The sequence below is a fragment of the Ovis canadensis genome, chromosome 13 (genome assembly GCF_042477335.2).
Source record: "Ovis canadensis isolate MfBH-ARS-UI-01 breed Bighorn chromosome 13, ARS-UI_OviCan_v2, whole genome shotgun sequence".
In the NCBI taxonomy this organism is placed as follows: Eukaryota; Metazoa; Chordata; class Mammalia; order Artiodactyla; family Bovidae; genus Ovis; species Ovis canadensis.
The window spans coordinates 62,749,295-62,771,685 of NC_091257.1; the positions used below are offsets into that span (position 1 = coordinate 62,749,295).

The 22,391-nt window shown below is 37.6% G+C and overlaps 1 protein-coding gene across 6 annotated transcripts in view; it reads right to left on the reverse strand.

The window, feature by feature from the left end:
• Nucleotides 1-3,751: 3,751 nt before the first annotated feature.
• The window catches only part of GPCPD1 (glycerophosphocholine phosphodiesterase 1), a 69,788-nt gene continuing 51,148 nt past the window's right edge, over nt 3,752-22,391 (reverse strand). For all 6 annotated transcript variants that reach the window (XM_069547956.1, XM_069547959.1, XM_069547960.1 and 3 more), the window contains 6 exons: nt 20,265-20,326; nt 17,743-17,808; nt 16,118-16,254; nt 13,373-13,508; nt 12,832-12,992; nt 3,752-7,182 (listed from right to left, as the gene is read on the reverse strand). In XM_069547956.1, the coding sequence (XP_069404057.1) occupies nt 6,993-7,182; nt 12,832-12,992; nt 13,373-13,508; nt 16,118-16,254; nt 17,743-17,808; nt 20,265-20,326 (752 nt within the window). In that variant the 3' untranslated portion in view covers nt 3,752-6,992. The remainder of the gene's footprint in view (nt 7,183-12,831; nt 12,993-13,372; nt 13,509-16,117; nt 16,255-17,742; nt 17,809-20,264; nt 20,327-22,391) is intronic.

Consider the following 22,391-nt stretch of genomic DNA (forward strand, 5'->3'; position numbering starts at 1 on the left):
CTACCCTTTCACAGTACCATACAGAATCGATTCTTGAAACTACATTAAGCTTTGAACTCAGGAAGTGATTCCTCTCACTTCATTCTTTTTTAAAACTCTTCTTAGATACTCTAGGTCCTTTGCCTTTCCATATAAATTTTAGAATAATGTGCATATCTACAAAACGTTCTGCGGAAAGAGTACAATATGAATTGCATAAAGTCCCATGTGTTTCTGAGGTCATGCTCATTTTATCAGTCTACTTTCTGTTTAGATTGGGTAATTTTTATCTCTGATTCTATCCTCTGTCCTATTCTGCTGTTGAGCCCATTCACTTTTTAAATTTGCTCATTCTAAAACTTTTGTTTGGTGCATTATATCTTCCGTTTCCTTGCCGAGACTATATTTCCATTTGTTTCCACTTGTTCCACGTTTCTAAGTGCTTGCTAAAGCACCTGCTGACAACTGCTTTAAAGTCCTTGTCAGATAATTATGTGTCATCTCTTCCTGGTTCTTGGTATGAGAAGTGGTTATTGATTGAAACCTGGACGTTTTGGGTATTGTAAGACTCTTACTAAATTTTACTTAAATCTTGTTTTTTAACAGGTCCCCTTTGCCACAGCATTGCCTCATTGCTGCCAGGTAGAAGGTTCCTGTTGACACCTGAGTGGAAGGGCTCGGAATTCAAGCTTTACACTAGACCTCCTCTGACACCACAGGGTTAGAAGCATCTGTTACTGAGGGTGAAGTCTAGGCTCCTTGTGTAGTCTCCACTGACACTGTTATACAGGCCGTCTCTTTGCCACTGTGCAGTGGTAAAAACCCTGATTCTCCTTTGAGCACCCTGTTTCCATCCCAGAAAGCAAGGAGGTTGGAGTCCAGGTTCCTCACTAGACCTTCTCTGACACCATCCTGGCAGAGGGCTTAAGTACTAAGTTTAAGCCTTCTGGGGTGGAATCTAGGCCAGCCCTTTGGCCTTAACTGGTGAGGGTGAGGATATGATTGCAGTCTTTCATATTTGATTAGAATAGACAAGTTACTGTCTAAAGGATTTCTGACTTGTTAAGCTGCCCTTTTCCTGGTCCTTTGCATGAAGAGATCAGGCTTTTACTGGGTTTTGGTGTTCATTTCATTTTTGCCTACATCTTCTGGTGTTTCCTGGTAAACAACTTCACCAAAATTGTCTGATAAGGAAATAAGAAAACCTAGAAAATTCACGTTTTTCCTTGAGTCCTGAAGTCCATTGCTAAATCTGTCTTCTCTCCATCTTTTGTCTTCTTATGCTTGTTTTGCATATAATTGTTCATATGTCAGAGGTTTTAGTTGTATTGGGAGGTATATTCCATGTTTCCTAAGAAGTTTAATTTTTCATTGCATACATTATAGTCAAAAAAATGAAAAAAGATCCAAAATCCTGTTAAAAAATAAAACAGACTATGTGCTTAGAAATCCCAAATCACATTAATATTCGGGCAGCAAACTTACGGAAGTTTCTTTTGCTTATCCCTATTTTCCATGTTTAGAATGATGTGCGTGTGTCACTTTGAAATGACATTTTCCCAAGTCGATTTCTACTGCTCTCTTCATGACACACCCCAGCTTATGTTCACTTCTGCAAGAGGAGTATGGATTCCATCCAACTAACATCAAATAGCATCTGAATCTTCATTTGGTGTGCTTTTTAAAACTTTCAATAAGCTGATACTTCACAGATTCATGTCCTGGCCACTACTTTCCAGGAATGGATCCTCTGCACTCTTTCTGTCCAAGAGGCAGAGAGGAGAAAAGTTGGTACCCTGGGCAAAAGTGTAGGGCGTCTGTGATTGCTCTGTTGTTCAGTCACAGTCGTGTCCCAACACTCTGTGACCCCATGGACTGCAGCATGCCAGGCTTCTCTGTCCTCCACTATCTCCTAGAGTTTTCGCAAATTCAAGTCAATGAGTTGGTTATTTTATCTAACTTCTGTTGCCCCGTTCTCCTTTCGTCTTCAGTCTTTTCCAGTATTAGGGTCTTTTCCAGTGAACCGGCTCTTACCATCATGTGACATGAATCTGTCAAGTATCAGCTTCAGTCCTTCCAATTATTCAGGGTTATTTCCTTTAAAATTTACTGGTTTGATCTCCTCACAGTCCCACAGACTCTCTTAAGAGTCTTCTCCAGCAGCAGAATTCAAAGGCATCAGTTCGCCAGCACTCAGTCTTCTTTATGACCCAACTCTCACATACGTACGTGACTACTGGAAAAACGTTAGCTTGGACTACATAGACCTTGGTCAGCAAAAAATATTGTCTCTGCTTAATATGCTGTGATTTGGACCATACAGTGTTGGACATAACACTGATGGAGGTGAGATGCAAGCAGGTTTGGTGAAAAAAAAATCTTTGCTGAGGTGTGTTGAATGTGAGATGCCCATTATACCTCCAAGTGGAGATGCAAATTGACAACTGGATATATGAAGCTGGGGTTTAGAGAGGTCTGGGCCACAGAAAAATACATTTGAAATCATGGGATAACATGGAACTTTTACTAAGGTTTAGTTTCTTTCCCATGAAATTATGTAATTTGGTTCTGCAAGTAAGTTTCAGTTCATTCACCCCATATGTATTTGTTTTCTGAGAAAAAAGGCAGAGGTATGTTTGGATCAATTTAGTAGAGGACTAGACAAATTATTTCCATTCATTGCCAAGTTATCTCCAACTCTTTTGCAACCCCATGGACTGCTGATGGGACTTCTCAGGCAAGAATACTGGAGTCGGTTGCCATTTCCTTCTCTAGATCTTCTCAACCCAAGGGTCAAACCTGCATCTCCTGCATTGCTGGGCGGATTCCCTACCACTGAGCCACCAGTGGTTTATTATTCCTATACTAACATTACTTTCTTCGTTATTTAAAAGCTCATTTCACCATGTCATTTTCCTTAAAAATCCTCAATGAACTTTTATCTCCTACAAGGATGCAAGGCCTCTGACATCCCTAAATCCTTTTCCATTGTTGGGATGGCTCCATGATCCTCTCTGAACATACTACTACTTTGGCCTGACCACAAACTGACCACCACCCCATTCTGCACCGGCTTGAGAGCCTCATGAAAACTTTGTTCCAATCCATGAGCTCTCCTCCAATACATACTTGTGGATCTTAATCATATGCTTACTTTTAAACCATTTCAAATCCATTTCTCAATATATACCCACTAAGAGATTATTTTGATAATTTCCACTCATGAACACCAAATACTACATTACTTCTAGTATGTATACATTCTCTCTACCCCAAAAGTACATGATCCAAACCTAAAACAGAGTAAATCACTTGTATTCGAATCTAAATGATTAGAACTCCACTGTCAACCTAGAGTACCAAGCCAGTGATAATGCATGTGTGTGTGCAGTCAGGGTGTGGAGAGTCAAGGAACCAAGGTTAATGATGGTCCCTCAAGACTCATGAGCACTGGCCCCACAGGTCATGCAAGTCCTACCCAAGGCAGTACCTGATTCAGCCACCCACTGCAGGATATAGGTGTACTGCCCTAGAAAGGGACAGGCCTGGGAGAAAACTACCTTATCTGCCACTCATTCCCATAACTATCCTCATTCAGCACGGAGGAGAAAATTAGTTATGGTAGCCCATAAACTAAGTGACCCCAAGAAACTGGGGGTGGAGTGAGAACTCTGTGTTTAAATATGCCAACATACATGCACATGCATGCACACACACTCCAGACAACATGGCTGCACACCATACAAAAACATATGTATACTGTGAAACAATCTGAGTTAGGAAACTAGGATTGTAGTCTCCACCATTTATTCATCTAGTTCATATCTAAGTATAGAACACTATGTAGTGCTAGAAATGCAAAGAGGTCCTTGCCCTTAAGGGGCTTACAATCTTGTAAGGGAAATAGAACAGGCACATAAAAAGTGGGACTACAAGAAAGCATATGCTAACAAATGCCACAAAACTTCAGAGGGCAGCATTGTCCAAGAACATGGGACTAGGAGTCATAAAGCCCAGTTGTAGTCCCGACCCAGTAAGTCAGTTAATTTGTCTGGGTTTACTACCCCAGCTGCAAAATTGTGAGATTTAGAGGCTGGCTGTACTTGTTTGCATCATGATTCTGATCAAAAGCAGAAGAATGGTTTTTGAGGAGGTGGCACCTGAGCTGAACGCAGAAGGAAGTCAAGGAAAGCGGTGCTGAGGTAGGCCTAAGTATGGGCTTCGGAGGGGAGAAGAAAGACAAATGTCACAAGGAGCAATGGGAGAGAGGTAAACAGGTGGCGGTGGCAGCCCTCAGGCACCACTGACACAGGAATGAACAACTGTGTTCCTCATATTTACATTCAGTTACAGTACATAATTCCAGATAATGGAAAAAAAATCAAAGAACAATGGCAGCATTTTATCAAACATTTCACTCGATTTCCAAAAAAATATAAAAATAATTTAACATTATACTTCTACATTTTAAATTGACATTAATAAACTATTCCAACTGCCAAAATGTAAACCAACTCACTGCCAAAATGTAAACCAACTCAAAGTTTACATTCTTAGTAAATTAAATCTCTTAACTCAAAAGTACATTTGATACAAATTATATTATCCTCAAAACTCCCAACACTTCTTTTCTACTATGTCCCCATGCATTATGGAAATAAAAATTTGTAAACCGATGTCCCTACCCTTGAAGAGCCTGCAGCGTGGTGAGGCAAACATTAACTGTGTCTACCAAGAATGTACCGTGATGCATGACATGATCAAGGAATGAACATTCAGCCATGGAGTAAAAAAAGGTGGATTTATCCCTTCCTAAGTTTTGGCAAGGGTGCAGCAGAGAGGTCGATGAAGGGCTAAAGGAGAAATGAGCGTGAGCAGGGAGAAAGTATCAGGGGCAGAAAAGGCTTCCAGGCAAGGCACATGGCTACAGACAGGGAGCAGTGTGGGAATACGGCATGGCGAGGGCCCAACACAGGCACAGTGTAGCTAGAGCAGAGTATATGGGGCAACAGCTGGTGATATGGAAACCAGGACTTAGTCCTATAACAAGGGAAGCTACTGCTAGCTATGAGTTAATCATCTACTAACCCCGGTGTTTATAAGGTCAGAAAGAGACAGGAGAAAGTGAGCAGTGAGGTTCTGTCCTTGTCACAAGCAGCGGCTGTAAGCTCTACTCAGCAAATTGTACTGTTGAGGAAACTGACCCCTACATCACTTCCTTTCCTGTTCCTCTTCTTTCCATTCATGATCTGCAAGTCTTCAAAATGGAGCTTAACTAAAAGGCACAGGGGAGGAGCCAACAAACAGGACTAGAAATACACATATGGCTAATCAAGTTATCATAAAGTAATGGTAACTGCATTATACCAGGTCTGTAGATCAAAAAAAAGTAATTCTTTTTCAGAAGTTTTCTAAAAGTGCCTAATTCACACCAAGTTAATTTCCACACAAAGTGTTGCAAAATCTCTTTCAACATGAGAAAAGTATATAAAATCCCTGCAGAAAACTCTATTTCCTAAACTATTTTCCATTAAATATCAGTGTTACAAACAGTACCATAGGATTTTAAAGCCTATCTTCACACAATTAAGATCTGACCAAAACTGCACTACTCAGCTTAAAAAAGTAAAGATACAACATACAACCCAAGTTTTAGGTTCTCAGCTATTACCAAATCGTATCAGTAATGAATAAACTGCCTACATGAAGTAAAAGCTGTATGCAAATAAGCCATCCTTTCAGGTTGGACACTAAATTCCAGTATCTCATAATAATAGTAAAGGACCAATTCTACACAAGTAACATCTTGAAATTTCATTTTATAATGAAGAAAATAAATCTGTGTATTTTATTTAACATTCACTCATAAGTTAGTTATGCCAAAACAATCTGCTTCTAATGAAAGAAACCTTTTTATAATCCTAATAATACGCATACACATACAGTAGAATCTTCTACATTTCTAAATAAATTACATGCATGATATTCATTAACCAATAAAGAATACCAATGAGAATTCAGGACATTTATTTTTTGCACAGGGTTTTATCTACTGTACAACACACATACATAAAACAAATTCACAAAGCAATGGTGTGTAATAGGTAGTGAGAGACACACTTAAGCATATTTAACATGCCTACAGACAACTTTTTTTTCCTTTTTTTTTAGGCAACAAAATATTTTTTCAGTCCTTGACACCTTCTCACACTCACCTAGCACCACAGATGCAAGGACTTACAGTAAACATGTAGTCTCATGCTTAAAACAGAAAGCATGCATTCAATAGAATTTATACATTATTATCTATTGTATGAAGTCTGCAATCCATACTTGTAATATTTTGTACATTAAGTCACCCTGCAGCTTTCTGGAATTTTAATATTTATGCAAAATAACTTCTGAAAGATTTATGAAACAAGTTTTCAAGGATCACCTTTAGGCTATTTACACAGGTATTGGTTTGGTTAAATGGGAAAATGGCAGCAGCCTCAAGGTTCATACTGAATGAAAATGGTGTGCATGTCAATTCATGTGAAAAATACATTATACACATAGATGGCACAAAGGTTTGTGCAGTAGGAATCACCAGTGCAAATACATGCATTTGAGGTACTTATTTTTCCCATGGTCAGGTATAATTATGCATAGTCATGGTCTTCTGAGTGCTAAGTATTTCTGACCTGATCAAATAAAAAGCTGTAGTAAGTGTAAATATGAGATATTTATATAGCTAATTCCAAAATCTATGTTTAACATTATCCATTTACATATTTAAAGTATTTACCAATAAATAAATATTCTCATTGTAAAGAGACTGACTGGTAATTATACCTGGCCAAGTGATTTAAATAGCATACTTGAAATTCTAGCAAGAACTGTAATGAAATAGAAAATACTTCATTATTGCTTCATTGGACTGAAAACCTAAAAGGCATAAACAGTGCTTAGTGATGAAAAGTGAATACCCAGAATAGCGGTGCATGCCCCAAATGGTCTCCACCCAGTAAACGCTAAGCACTCTCCACATTATCAATGCCATTGGCATCCACAAGAATGTCAGGCTCCCCACACAAAGATGAGGGAACAAAGCGGCTAACAGTAGGACACAAACAGCTCTTAAGCTCTGGTAATTCTTGCTTCAGGCGTTCCAACTGCTCCACTTGGAATATATTTGGCTGTTCAGGCATCCAATCATATATCCTATGATGAGATAAACACAAAACATAAAATAGGTAATTTTATGGCTTACTTAGGATCTCACAACCTACAGAATGCCTAGAACACCTATACTACAAAGTCTTTTAATTTTTTCTTTAAAAGATATAAGCATCAGTTTTATTTAAAAACATTTCTCTTCTTCCAGTCTACTCACTGCCTTTTTGCAACCCTGAAGCAAAAGAGCTGATTATAAATTGAATCAGAAAATGAAATCTGTAGCTTACTAGTGATTCTTCAAGTATCTTTTCTCCAATCAGCAATGCCTTATCTGACAGATGGGAAGTTACTACAAGGTAGAGTTGGAATTCATACCTGATTCTGACTTCAAGCAACTAAAGATCAAGATGAAAAGGACTGCTCCGGACTTCCCTGGCAGTTCTGCAGTTAAGAACCCACATTTCCACTGCAGGGTACATGGGTTCCAGCCCTGGCTGGGGAATTAAGATCCCACATGCCACATGATGCAGCCAAAACATTAAGATTAAATTATAAAATTAAAAAAAAAAAAAAAGGACTCAGCAGTGTGAAAATTATGCTAAAGCTATGTAGTACTAACAGATGTATCTAGAGTTGAGAGCCCCAAGTGACAATAATGGTACTAGCATTGCCCACCAGCACAGCAAGGCAGACCTTTCATTGTTTAAATGTAAAAAACCAGACAATTTACATGAGGCACCAACTCTTTATGACATCAAGCCACTCAGCAGTGCTCAGACTGTTTGCAACACCATGGACTGTAGCCTGCCAGGCTCCTCTGTCCATGGGATTTTCCAAGCAAGAATACTGTCCTCCAGGGGATCTTCCCAACCCAGGGACTGAACCCAAATCTCCTGCGTCTCTTGCATTGGCAGGTGGATTCTCTACCACTGCACCACCTGAGAAACTACTATGGCATCAGAATAGGGAGAATTTTCTTAAAACAAGATTTTTCAAGTATTGATTTTATGAAATATTTCACTATTCTAACACAAAGACTTAATTAAAGGCATGTATAAAATAATGAAAAGTGATCTCTGGATCAGGATATCAGACTGAATACAAGCACCTAAGTTCATACCCTATATCCTGTTAGAAATAAAATAAGGGTATTGAGAGAAAATTCACTAAATATGAGAAAAAACAAAGAGACACAGCAACAAAATTTTGGAAGCTGGAAAACAGATGGATAAGTAATAAAGTACTTCAATTAGCAGAACAGCAAAGTCCAAACCACAAGCTAGTAGTTGAAACAATGAAAAGGGTGCATTAAAAGTAGCCCAAACTCCTCCGGAACTGGGTAGGGGGAGGAAGGGGCTCAAAGATGGGAGGATGGGGTGAAGGTTGAGCAGCAGCAAGTGGTTCCCCCCTCCATTTAACTCCCTGCTGTGGAGGCTGCCCCTGCCCTACTTGGTCCAGCCTGAATGAGGGAGAAGACTACATGAGAAGAGTCTGAGACATTTTATGAAATAGCCATCAGCATCAGGAAAATTAGAGATGGTACAAATACAACAAATTCTAAACACAGAGACCTGCCCTTCTTCACCCATCTCTCTTTCCTCACTTGACTCCAAGAAACTGAGCAGCCAGACTTGTATCCTCTAAGTACAAAATACTACAGTCTTCTATGAGCAATCTGACCAATCAAAAAGCAAAGTTTTTAATCTAATGATAGATGTGTGACCAAAGGGGTCACACAGATTACTGCACAATGATATTTCACAAGCCATATTCATACACTCAAGAGTTTCCAACAAGCTTTTTAGATTCCAATTCCTTAACCAAGGATTTCTAAATATCTGAGGAAAGCTTCTAACATGTAAGATAGTGAGCAAAAGAGAAGAAAAAAATTTTTTTCTAAGTGATCCTTAATGATTTCAGATAGCAATTTCATCAAATGAGAACAGAATTTTTTAAATACATATAGAAAAAAAGAGCGTTCAGAGGAAAAAAGACAGTTCTTGAAAATTAAAAGCACAACAGCAGATACGAAAAACTCAACAGGATCAGCGGACACAAGGTTGAGGAAATCTCTGAAAGTAGAACAAAAAGACAAAGATATAAAATAGGAAAAAAGCTAAGAATTTAAATCTGGTCAAAGAGTATGTAATATACAAATGAAAGGATTTCTATAAAGAAAAACAAAAGGGATACCAAGTGCATAGCAGACCCACAAGACCATCTTTCTGAAAATTTAGAACACTAGAGACAAAAGCGAAGATTCTCCAGACTTCAGGAAAACAAACAAATCACATGTGAGGGAGTAGGAATCAACATGGTTTCACATTTCTTAACAGCACAATGGAATTGTGAAGATAATGGAGAAAGAAATGCTTTTAAAAGTCTAAAAAAATGATTTCTAACATGGAATTTCATGCCCAGCCATTTCCAGACATGCAAGTTTTCAGACTTTCCATCCTCCTTTCTCAAGAAGATACTGAACTATATGTTCGATAAAAACGACAGTAAAGCGACAGAGAAAAAGATCTGGACTACAGGAAACAGGAGCTCTGACCTAAGAACTGTTGCTCAGCATGGCAGTTGTACCCAAAAGGAGTCAAGCAATGTTACTGAAGAAGACTGACTGGATGGACAGGCTTGCTGTGGGCTAGCACTCAAAAGAGCCCCTGTAGCTTTGAAACCTACAGAATGCCCTGAACCATTTAACATTTGTTGATTCAGTTTCCACTCTACTTGACAGGTTTATTTTGGGCTGGCCTACTCCTGAGAACTCTTAGGAGGCTCCAGTGAGCAGAGAACAAGCACAGAACAGCCCGCTCCACTTGCCCATATTCCTATTATACTTCCAATGCCTAATCCACAGACAAATGCCTGATGCTGAGCTAGAGACCCAGCGGGTCACAAAATTAATCCAGAAAGTTAAAACTAGCATAGAAAAGGTGCAAGCCAATGGCACAATCATTTAAAAAGCACACATACATAAATACTCAGAGACCATTATCTTTTTAACTCATTTAATAGTTTCAGGTCGGAGAAGGCAATGGCACCCCACTCCAGTACTCTTGCCTGGAGAATCCCAGGGACGGGGGAGCCTGGTGGGCTGCCGTCTATGGGGTCGCACAGAGTCGGACACGACTGGAGCGACTTAGCAGCAGCAACAGCAATAGTTTCAGGTACGCACTTGTAGATTAAATATCTACATGTGAACTAGGTTGCTATGTAAAATGCATTTAAAACTGGGTTTGGGGTCAACAGGTTTAAGTAAGTCATTCCCCTAAAGAAACTTATACACATAACCTGGTCAACAATATTTACAACAAACAGTGTAACACCGAACTTTGGCAACCACCTCAACATTCTCCAATAGTAGAATAAATTGTGGTAGAATCATAGAGCCATGAAGAGAAACATATCATAACATGCAACAAATGGGTTGACTTTAAGAATGTAACAAGTAGGGAAAGAGTACAAATAAAATTTAAAGCCATGAAAAACTAAATGTTATATTGTCTGCTGCTACCAAGAATTTAAAAAAATTTGAGAATAACCTGATAATCAGTTATATCTGAGGGAGGGGGTAAGGGAATATAATTAGAGAGGGGCACACAAGGGAGTTCATATCTAATAATAATGTTCTTTAAATGTGGGTTCTGTTACTGAATTATTTTAAATAATTTGAGCAGACACAGTATACAAAGAGGAAACATTGCTCAATTTACTGTATGAGGCAAGTATTATCCTCAAGTCAAAATTAGACAATCATTTGATAAAGGTAAATTAAAGGCCATTTTCGTCATTACTACAAATGCAGAAATTCCAAATATCAGTAAATTAAGCATAGCAGCTTATATAAGATAATACATCACAAAACCATGATTAAATCTAAAATCTGTATTAATGCCTTTGTAAAATTAGAACTGGTTTTGACAAATTAAAAACACATCACAATTTCCCCTCATGTAAAATGAAACAAAGATTCTTAATCATTTAGATCTTCAATATGTCTAAATTTGATAATGAAAAAATAACAGCAATAAGCACCTTAAATACCGTAAGAAACAGTTTAAAAAAAAATTTACACAGGAACTCAGGGACAATGAAAGAGATAGGAAAGATTGCTAGGTTTTTCTTGGTTGCACCTCATTGCTTGCAGGATCTTAGTTGCCCAACCAGGAACTGAACTTAAGCCATTGGCAATGAAAGCACTAACTTCTAACCATAGAATGCGAGGGAATTCCCAGGACTGTTAAGTTTTTATTATTAGTCTTGACCTATTTGAAATATGTACACATACACACACACACAGAAGACACATATATATTTAGTTCATATATATAAGTATGGTTGATTATAAATATACATGTAATACTTTGACTAAAATTCTTTAAAAAAGAAGAAAAAACTTCCAAGAATAATAAAAACTGACTCTAACCCAGTTCACATCTCACCTCTCATTGGGCCCAAGCAGAAGCCCAGTGCTGGGTCACCTAAACATCCTCCACACACACCCTCAACACAGTCCTGCCCTGGTGCCTGCTCCCACCTCTGCCTAAAACGCAAAATCTGTCACAGCAAATTTCACCACCACCACCCATGCTCAAATCTATCTCTTGCTTCCTCTTTAAAATTATTTTTGTTGACCCTGTGCCACGAAGCACTCACTCTGTTTTGGCTTTTTATATATATCACACAGTATCTTCCTGTTTTCCTTGCAAGGTTAGTGTTTGCTACAACCAAGTAGGGCCCTTTAGATGAAGGATCTGACTAAAATTTCTATACTCTACAACAGCTGTACATGATATAATCTCACAATATACTTTTCTTACCTGAAAATGTTTGCAATCATTCCTTCCTCCTCCTCCTCAAAGAAATATTCCCTCAAAATTTGCTAAAGACTTTCATCATATTACAACTTAAAATTTTTAATTTTCCTTTAATTAGACGGAAACATCTAATAGAAAGAATCATGAATTATGCAGCTTAAAGAAATATTAGCCAATACCTTAAAAGGCAGGCATTATCCGGGTTGTAGTAAGACAACACTAATACAGACAAATAGCGGGGGTGGGGAAAGCTTTATTAAGCAAGCAATATAACTTTATAGAACAAACAGTAATATGAACTAAATCCAAGGACTGTATTTTTTTAAAGCAGGTCTGGTAACAAATTTTATCACTTACTTGATGCTGCTCAAGTATTAGTAAGCCCACTAAACCCCCTCAGCAGAGTAAACCTTCTAACCCGAGATTTTTTTACACTAAACAACCTTTTCATCTCTCAGAGATCTCAGACTTACATTTTAAACAACCAGCAAATTTATTTAAAAACAAATTATTTAAGCTATTGTATTGTTCCAAAAATTGGCAATACCAAAGTGTACAAAACAGGTAAAGCCTTGCCCTCATGGAGGATATTTGGGGATGTACAAAGTATGAAAAGCCACAGAACTGGATGAGACCACCAAGAAAGTTCATACAGACAGAGAACAGGTTTAGGGCAAACAGCCACCTCCAACTACAAGATGAGTCAATGTATCTTCTAGGTGAGTGAGCAATCTGAATTTTTAACAAACTTCCCAAGTGACTGTGCTATACTCCAAATTGAAAAAATTTCACTGACAAATAAATGTTAAGATAATTATACTACTTCTCCTCTTCTAACAATCCATGAAAATTTTTCATAAAAAACAAATACCTATCATAAATTAGACCATTAACTCCAAATTCCTTTAATTTCTTTCTGTTTTCAGGATCATTGGTATCATCGCCCCAGCAGAATATGACCAGTCCCTTAGCTTTTGCTTCTTGAATATAGGACGGATTTCTGAGTAGGTCTTCAGTATGTGCATTTATCCCCTAAAAGATGAAAAATAAGTTACTAATGAAAAAGTAACATTAACTACAAATTAAAATGGTCATACTCTATATTAGTATTCTGTAAAGTAGAATGGACAGGGAAGGAAAACGTTAGCATTTTTTCTTACAATTTAATAAATCAAACAAGTTTAGATGATTCATAACACCCACTCAGAACACTGAACTACAAAACATACTTAACCAAGGCCTGCAAAAAAATTTTTGTCAGTAGTGGTCATTTAACTGCTTCACGTAGAGCTATCTGCTCATTACACATAAGTCAAAACTAACCACTCAGACGTTAAAGTAATATATAATTTTACTATAACTCTAAAACATTTTTCAAAAACTAAATATTAAAAAATTCAAGCATAGCTTACCAGTAGATTTTCAAATTGTGCAAAGCTCATTGCAATGGGAGTTGTCCGAGATCTGAGGTCCATGAGTTCAGGGTAAATATCAGATTTCCCCTGAGTCAAAAATAATATGGGATATTTGTTCTGCTTTTGCCGAACCCTAAAAAAGAAATTTAAAAAATATTTTTCACTCGGCAGATAACCATAACATATTGCTTTCAAATTTGAGAAAATACTAAAAATATAAACAAAAAGAAATTAAAGGCATACTCGTTACAGAAGTATAACAAACATTAACATATATTGCCTGTAAGTTAAAAAAAATAAAAGAAAAAATTAAATTATTCTATACAAGAGCTAAAATGCTCACATAAATGGGCAAAAAAAAAAAACAACCCTGAAGGATTACAATTCCGTAAGGAGGATTTCATATGTCCGTAAAATGAAACACAGGGTGTGAGGTACTTCAACCCAGTGGTGTACAAGACATCTCAGTTCAGTTCAGTGGCTCAGAAGTGTTGGACTCTTTGTGACCCCATCAATCGCAGCATGCCAGGCCTCCCTATCCATCACCAACTTCTGGAGTTCACTCAGACTCACGGCCATCGAGTCAGTGATGCCATCCAGCCATCTCATCCTCGGTCATCCCCTTCTCCTCCTGCCCCCAATCCCTCCCAGTGTCAGTCTTTTCCAATGAGTCAACTCTTCGCATGAGGTGGCCAAAGTACTGGAGTTTCAGCTTTAGCATCATTTCTTTCAAAGAAATCCCAAGGCTGATTTCCTTCAGAATGGACTAGCTGGATCTCCTTGCAGTCTCAGAATGGACTAGTTGGATCTCCTTGCAGTCCAAGGGACTCAAGAGTCTTCTCCAACACCACAGCTCAAACGCATCAATTCTTCGGCACTCAGCCTTTTTCACAGTCTAACTCTCACATCCATACATGACCACAGGAAAAACCATAGCCTTGACTATAATGTACTGCTTTTGAATATGCTATCTAGGTTGGTCATAACTTTTCTTCCAAGGAGTATGCGTCTTTTAATTTCATGGCTGCAGTCACCATCTACAGTGATTTTGGAGCCCCCCCAAAATAAATTCTGACACTGTTTCCACTGTTTTCCCATCTATTTGCCATAAAGTGATGGGACCAGATGCCATGATCTTCGTTTTCTGAATGTTGAGCTTTAACCCAACTTTTTCACTCTCCTCTTTCACTTTCATCAAGAGGCTTTTTAGTTCCTCTTCACTTTCTGCCATCTGCATACCTGAGATTATTGATATTTCTCCCGGCAATCTTGATTCCAGCTTGTGTTTCTTCTAGTCCAGCATTTCTCATGATGTACTCTGCATAGAAGTTAAATAAGCAGGGTGACAATATACATCCTTGACGTACTCCTTTTCCTATTTGGAACCAGTCTGTTGTTCCATGGCCAGTTCTAACTGTTGCTTCCTGACCTGCATACAGGTTTCTCAAGAGGCAGGGCAGGTGGTCTGGTATTCCCATCTCTTTTAGAATTTTCCAGTTTATTGTGATCCACACAGTCAAAGGCTTTGGCATAGTCAATAAAGCAGAAATAGATGTTTCTCTGGAACTCTCTTGCTTTTTCCATGATCCAGCAGATGCTGACAATTTGATCTCTGGTTCCTCTGCCTTTTCTAAAACCAGCTTCTCCATCTGGAAGTTCATGGTTCATGTATTGCCGAAGCCTGGCTTGGAGAATTTTGAGCATTACTTTACTAGCATGTGAGATGAGTGCAATTGTGTGTTAGTTTGAGCATTCTCTGGCATTGCCTTTCTTTGGGATTGGAATGAAAACTGACTTTTTCCAGTCCTGTGGCCGCTGCTGAGTTTTCCAAATTTGCTGGCAGATTGAGTGCAGCACTTTCACAGCATCATCTTTCAAGATTTGAAATAGCTCAACTGGAATTCCATCACCTCCACTAGCTTTGTTCGTAGTGATGTTTTCTAAGGCCCACTTGACTTCACATACCAGGATATCTGGCTCTAGGTGAGTGATCACACCATCGTGATTATCCGCGTCGTGAAGATCTTTTTTGTACAGTTTTTCCGTGTATTCTTGCCACCTCTTCTTAATATCGTCTGCTTCTGTTAGGTCCATACCATTTCTGTCCTTTATCGAGCCCATCTTTGCATGAAATGTTCCCTTGGTATCTCTAATTTTCTTGAAGAGATCTCTAGTCTTTCCCATTCTGTTGTTTTCCTCTATTTCTTTGCATTGATCGCTGAAGAAGGCTTTCTTATCTCTACTTGGTATTCTTCGGAACTCTGTATTCAGATACTTATATCTTTCCTTTTTTCCTTTACTTTTTCACTTCTCTTCTTTTCACAGCTATTAAAGGCCTCCCTAGACGGCCATTTTGCTTTTTTGCATTTCTTTTCCATGGGGATGGTCTTGATCCCTGTCTCCTGTACAATGTCACGAACCTCATTCCATAGTTCATCAGGCACTCTTATCTATCAGATCTAGTCCCTTAAATCTATTTCTCACTTCCACTGTATAATCATAAGGGATTTGATTTAGGTCATACCTGAATGGTCTAGCAGTTTTCCCTACTTTCTTCAATTTAATTCTGAATTTGGTAATAAGGAGTTCATGTAGGGAATATATAAAATGCAATACAGAAAACAAATCAAAGGTGAAGGCTGAAAACTTCCTCACCTCCTACTGCAGTAAAACTACTCTAAATCCTAGCTATAGTCTAAGTATATAGGAGAAATAAGTATATAGGAGAAGAAAACTACTTACATTGTGCAAATATCTGCATCAAATGAAGAAAATACTATTCTCCTCTTCCCAGAATTTTCTAAAACAGTTTTTAAAATTATATCCAAAAACAGATTCATGTCAAAATATGTTGATAAGTTACCATCCCACATTCCATCCTATGGAACAATAGGAAAACAAACATCATTAAATACCCTAGAATCACAGTACTAAGAAAAATTCTTGAGAATAGTCCAACTGGTATTTTACAGATAAGGAAAGCAAAGGCCTATGTGAATTATTATAATTAGGTATAGATGCTTTCATACAAAGTGATTATAATACCAATTGACTTTTGCTTTAATGAAGTTTAACAAAATGAAAGCTAATATTCTAGAAATCTGAAATCTGCTGTGACTTTAATATATTTTTATATAATCTTCATAAACTGTAAGTGGACAAAAAGACTCCACTTTATTTGTTAACTCACTAGCCAAAAATCCCTGGTAACTAAGAATTACCAGTTAAAAATCTCATTCTTGAGTCTTAGGCACATTAAGTACCCTCAAAAACTAATTTTCTAAATATAGGTAAAATACTAAGAGCCTTGTTGATACCCAAATACTAAAAATTTAAAATATTAGTCATTACAGTTATTCTAAAAGCTCTGAAAACTAAACATCAAGTACTAAGAAAAACATGTTAGCCAGGACCAGCTTATCATAAATAGTGATGTAAAGACATGCTTTCAGGACAGTTTTGATCATTCTGACCGAAACAAATACCAAGATTGCCTGGATTAACTACTTCCAATGTCTCCCCATCCCAACCAGCACTCTTAGCATGCAGCCCCATCTCATACATCCAGGAGTTAGTTGTTTTCCTGGAGTAGAACACTACTAGGCTCCACAAAGTCAAGGCTCTTTTTCACCATTTAAGCACAGTAGCAGCTTTTCAATAAATAATTCTTTACTAAACAAAAGAATGACTAAATTTTAGACACGTGTGCAGAAATTTCTTTCCCTAATTACTACTAGCTACTGCCACTTAACAGAAAACTGCTTAGACAATTATTTAAGGTAAATATTGAGATGGGGGTAAAAAAAAAACCAAAAACTAACCATTTACAAAGTTCTGACTGGTTAGATTTCTCTCTGTTCCTTTTACAAGTCCCAGAAATTGTCCATATTACTGTGTGCATGAGAGGCATGTAAACTGGATTTTCTAATATTATGTAATAACTGGGCTTCATCATAACTGATAGCTCAGTTGGTAAAGAATCCACCTCCAATGCAGAAGATCACAGTTTGATTCCTGGGTCAGGAAGATCCCCTGGAGAAGGGATAGGCTACCCACTCCAGTATTCTTGGGCTTCCCTGGTAGGTCAGCTGGTAAAAAATCTGCCTGCAATCCGGGAGACCTGGGTTCAGTCCCGAGGTTGGGAAGATCCCCTGGAGATGGCAAAGGCTGCCCACTCCATAACTTTTAAGAACTCAAATAAGTGTAAATCACGCTTTATTTAAAAGGTCTAACAAGCACTGTGCCTGCTGGAAGAAGCCATAAGATTTCAGTTTCACTTATTCCACTAAAACAAAGAGACAAGAATCAATGCATTTAAAGAAATGAGAGGGAGGAAAGAAGAATGGGTCACATGGAGAATGGCTTACCCTTTGTTGGCAGATCCATTTAATTTCTATGTTAAACCCTACATCTTCTGGCAAAGATTCTAAAACCTAGAGTTGCGTTTGTTGGTGGTAAATTTTGTTTCGTTTTTGGTGAGATGAATGGTAGAAGAAGGAAAAAAAGAGAAACAAATTTATTACAAAAAGCAATCTGTAAGAAAACATATCACTACTAAGGATAAAGCGCTTTGTGCTGTTGGTAAAAACCACTGTCTTTTCTTATACTCAAACTGACAACCTGGTTAATGATTAAATTGAATAAGAAAGTAAAAACAAATTAAATAGCAAAGACAGTGGTCTTTAGCATGTGATAATTGATTGCTACTAACCATTGAGATGATCCTAACCTAAAATCCTTTTCACCATTAGTACTGAACAACTAAACTGAGCAATAATAACAGACAAGCAGCTTCATGAATTTAAAAAGACATCTGTCATATTTTCTGAATCACATCCAGGCATGTCAATCTACTAAGATATAGTTATACAAAAGAACATAATTTCTAGCTTTGTTTTGAAGGTGATGATACTTAACTTGTACCACAGTGATAACTCCCTGGAAAGATGTTATCTCCAAAGTTAAAGATGCTCATAAATAAAAAAGTCTTTATCTATATAAATAACAGAGTACCAATTTAGCTAAATTATCTAGACACTATGCAGTAATACCACTTGGCCTGGCATAATTAGAAAATATAATCTAAAATATGAAGCTTGAGACTTTCCTCGTGGTCCATCTGTTAAGAATCCGCCTTCCAATGCAGGGAATGTGGGTGCGATTGCTGGTCAGTAAACTAACTTCCCATATGACATGGAGCAACGAGAGAACTATTGAGCCTGCATGCTCCACAGTTATTAGAGAAGCCTGCATACCTCAATGAAATGCCCCTGTGGTGCAATTCAAGAAAGCCCATGGGATGCAATGAAAACCCAGCACAGCCAAATTTTTTAAAAAATAAAATAAAATATGAAGCTTGTTTACTAACCTACAAGCAGCTGGTTTGTTTATTCAAACATCAATTTGTTTTGTCAAATACTCAAGCGTGCTAAAGCAGCAAATTAATTTAGAACAATTTATTTCAAACTTTAGAAACAACATGGATAGTATATATGGTATTTAATTTTATAATAGCAAGTAAAAGAATGCTAACAGAATAAGAATATAGCCTGGAATTCTGGTGACCATGGATATAGCCCTGGTCTGCATTAACCAGCTGCATGAAAAGTACAATACCTAAAACAAGCTGTATTCAATCTCCTGTGGGTTTTTTTACTTTGTTCTCTGATATGTTTAGCCTTACTTAATATATCTGCCATATTTTTACTGGACTAATGCACAATGAGAAAAGGACAATCCTCTGAAACACAATTTTTAAAAAATCTGTTTTTCTGTTCTATGAAATCATGTCCAGAAATCATGAAATTTCTAAGAACCAAATGATTTCAGAATTTTGGGCTAGAAGGAATGACTTAGCTAGGCTTCATAAATATCTGTAAAATTATTCAAACCATGACCTAAAGGAACTACTGGTGCTGCTGCTGCTAAGTCGCTTCAGTCGTGTCCGATTCTGTGCGACCCCATAGATGGCAGCCAACCAGGCTCCCCCGTCCCTGGGATTCTCCAGGCAAGAACACTGGAGTGGACTGCCATTTCCTTCTCCAATGCATGAAAGTGAAAAGTGAAATTGAAGTCGCTCATTGGTGTCCGACTCAGAGACCCCATGGACTGCAGCCTTCCAGGCTCCTCCATCCATGGGATTTTCTAGGCAAGAGTACTGGAGTGGGGTGCCATTACCTTCTCCAAAGGCACTAGGACAATGACTATTATAGGGTTTTTTTGTAGCATCCTTTTTAGAGGGTAAATAACCATGATAAACAGGTTATTACCTATTTTTTGCCTAAGAAAACTACTGTAGTTGACACATCACCTGAAATACAGTGGAAAACAGGAAAATTAGGAAATGGAGCCAACAAGAACAAAAGGATATTCAGCATGATCAAAGAGGGTATATGACCTGCCTGGCAAAGGAATTCCTCTATGAACTGTGTCTAGTTTTAAATCTTCATGTGAATTTTTGTTACACTTTTTCAGAGTGAATTATTGAAATCTGTATCTCATTTTAAGTAGCCAGGGTACCTATATTCTTTTGTTCGAGAATTTCTCTCTAAAAGCCAAAATCCAGCCTTAAATTTTGTAAAAATGCCTCCCCCATCGTCACACTTCCCTCTGCACCCCCTTTTCCATGCCCTTTCCTCTCTGTTTATATACAGAAATAAGTGAATTTTCTGTTCTCCAAATTAATCCATTGAGGTAGGAAATTTATTCATCTGAGCAAATCAGTTTCTCATTAAAAAAAGGTACACAAATAGACAAATGTATCTTCTCTAAAAAGCATCAAACATTAGTTTACATTACACAGCCTTTTTAGTGCCCATTTAAAAGACCAAAATAAATTATTCAGATATAAAAGAATTAATGATAGCATTACGCTAAGTAAAGAACTTACCATCTTAAGAGAAGGAAATGGCTGATTTTCAGAAAAGGAATTTTCTTCTTCAACCATAGATCCTGAAATTTTAAATTATAAAAACTCAGTAGATTAATGCCACTTGATCACTAAGACCTTCCCCTAAATTCTTTAAGGAAGTAGTTACGAGATCCTTTCACATACAGTATTTTGAAGGCTCCTGTATTTAGTAATTTCAACCAATAAAACCCCCATTTTCACAATGAAGGGTTTATGAAGACCACTTTACAACATTTAATAGGAACATCTAACTGTATGACCTCAAGTCATTATTTTCTTATAAAAATTATACTTTATAAAAAGAAGTTGAAAAAAAAAAAAAAGAAGTTGCAAGTAATTATTTTTTATATCTCATTTAGATTAAGGGATATATAAAGTAATGCTCAAAATTTTCCAAGCCGGGCTTCAGCAATACATGAACTGCAAACTTCCAGATGTTCAAGCTGGTTTTCGAAAAGGCAGAGGAACCAGAGATCAAATTGCCAACATCCGCTGGATCATGGAAAAAATTTCTGCCACCCTTATGGCAGAAAGTGAAGAGGAACTAAAAAGCCTCTTGATGAAAGTGAAAGAGGAGAGTGAAAATGTTGGCTTAAAGCTCAACATTGAGAAAACGAAGATCATGGCACCCGGTCCCATCACTTCATGGGAAATAGACGGGGAAACAGTGGAAACAGTGTCAGACTTTATTTTGGGGGGCTCCAAAATCATTGCAGATGGTGACTGCAGCCATGAAATTAAAACATGCTTACTCCTTGGAAGAAAAGTTATGACCAGCCCACAGAGCATATTGAAAAGCAGAGATATTACTTCGCCAACAACATCTGTCTAGTCAAGGCTATGGTTTTTCCAGTGGTCATGTATGGATGTGAGAGTTGGACTCTGAAGAAAGCTGAGTGCCGAAAAATTGATGCTTTTGAACTGTGGTGTTGGAGAAGTCTCCTGAGAGTCCCTTGGACTGCAAGGAGATCCAACCAGTTGATCCTAAAGGAGATCAATCCTGGGTGTTCATTGGAAGAACTGATGCTAAAGCTGAAACTCTAGTACTTTGGCCACCTCATGCGAAGAGTTGACTCATTGGAAAAGAGTCTGATGCTGGGAGGGATTGGGGGCAGGAGGAGAAGGGGATGACAGAGGATGAGATGATTGGATGGCATCACCAACTGGATGGACATGAGTATGAGTGAACTTCGGGAGTTGGTGATGGACAGGGAGGCCTGGCGTGCTGATTCATGGGGTCGCAAAGTGTCGGACACAACTGAGAGAATGACGTGAACTGAAGTGAGTCCTGCTAATACTTCTACTTGAAATAGCAACTTAAAATTAAAAGACTCTACAATAGCATATCATTTAATCCAAAATCAATTATGTAAAGGTACACAGAACTTTTCCCTAGAGAAAAAATTTTTCTATCAAGATTTAAACCTCCCCAATAAACAAAAAGTAAAACAAAACCAACAAGTAACTAATCCTGTGCAATGGAAATTCAAAAACTAAGTCATATAAAATTTTCCAGTAAAATAAGTTAAAAGTAAATTCATTTTACTATAATAGTTATGAAACATTTACAAGCTTGCAAAGTCATATTTATGCTCCGGGGTTTTGGGCACCTCACAATGTCTTTATAAAGGCATTACAACTATCTTGTTATCCTAACTGCAGATAAACATTTAATGAATACCTACTATAACCACTTATTATAAATTTTTCAGGGAATATAAAACTATTTTCACACCCTTGAGTGGTTTACATTCTGGTGGAAGAGATACAACGTGTGCAAAAATAAAGGGTTAAAAAGGGACATATTGAGGCTAAGATGAATGCCATACAGTATTAAGTTCTACGGGGGCAGAAAGCAAAGTGGAATTACAAAGGGACTTTATAATCCATTGAGGAAAGTGAAGCACGTAATGGTTAAACACAAAGATGGAGATCATAGCTGATAAATGCTAGCGCTAGTTCAGGTAACTATATAGGGCTAGATTCTATATTTGATACACTCTTGTCCTCTGTAATGCTTAAGACTGTGTGGAAAGATTGGTAGGTACAAAATAATAAAGATGTTTGATCATCAGGCTAAGAAAACTCGTAAAAGTAAAAAATCAT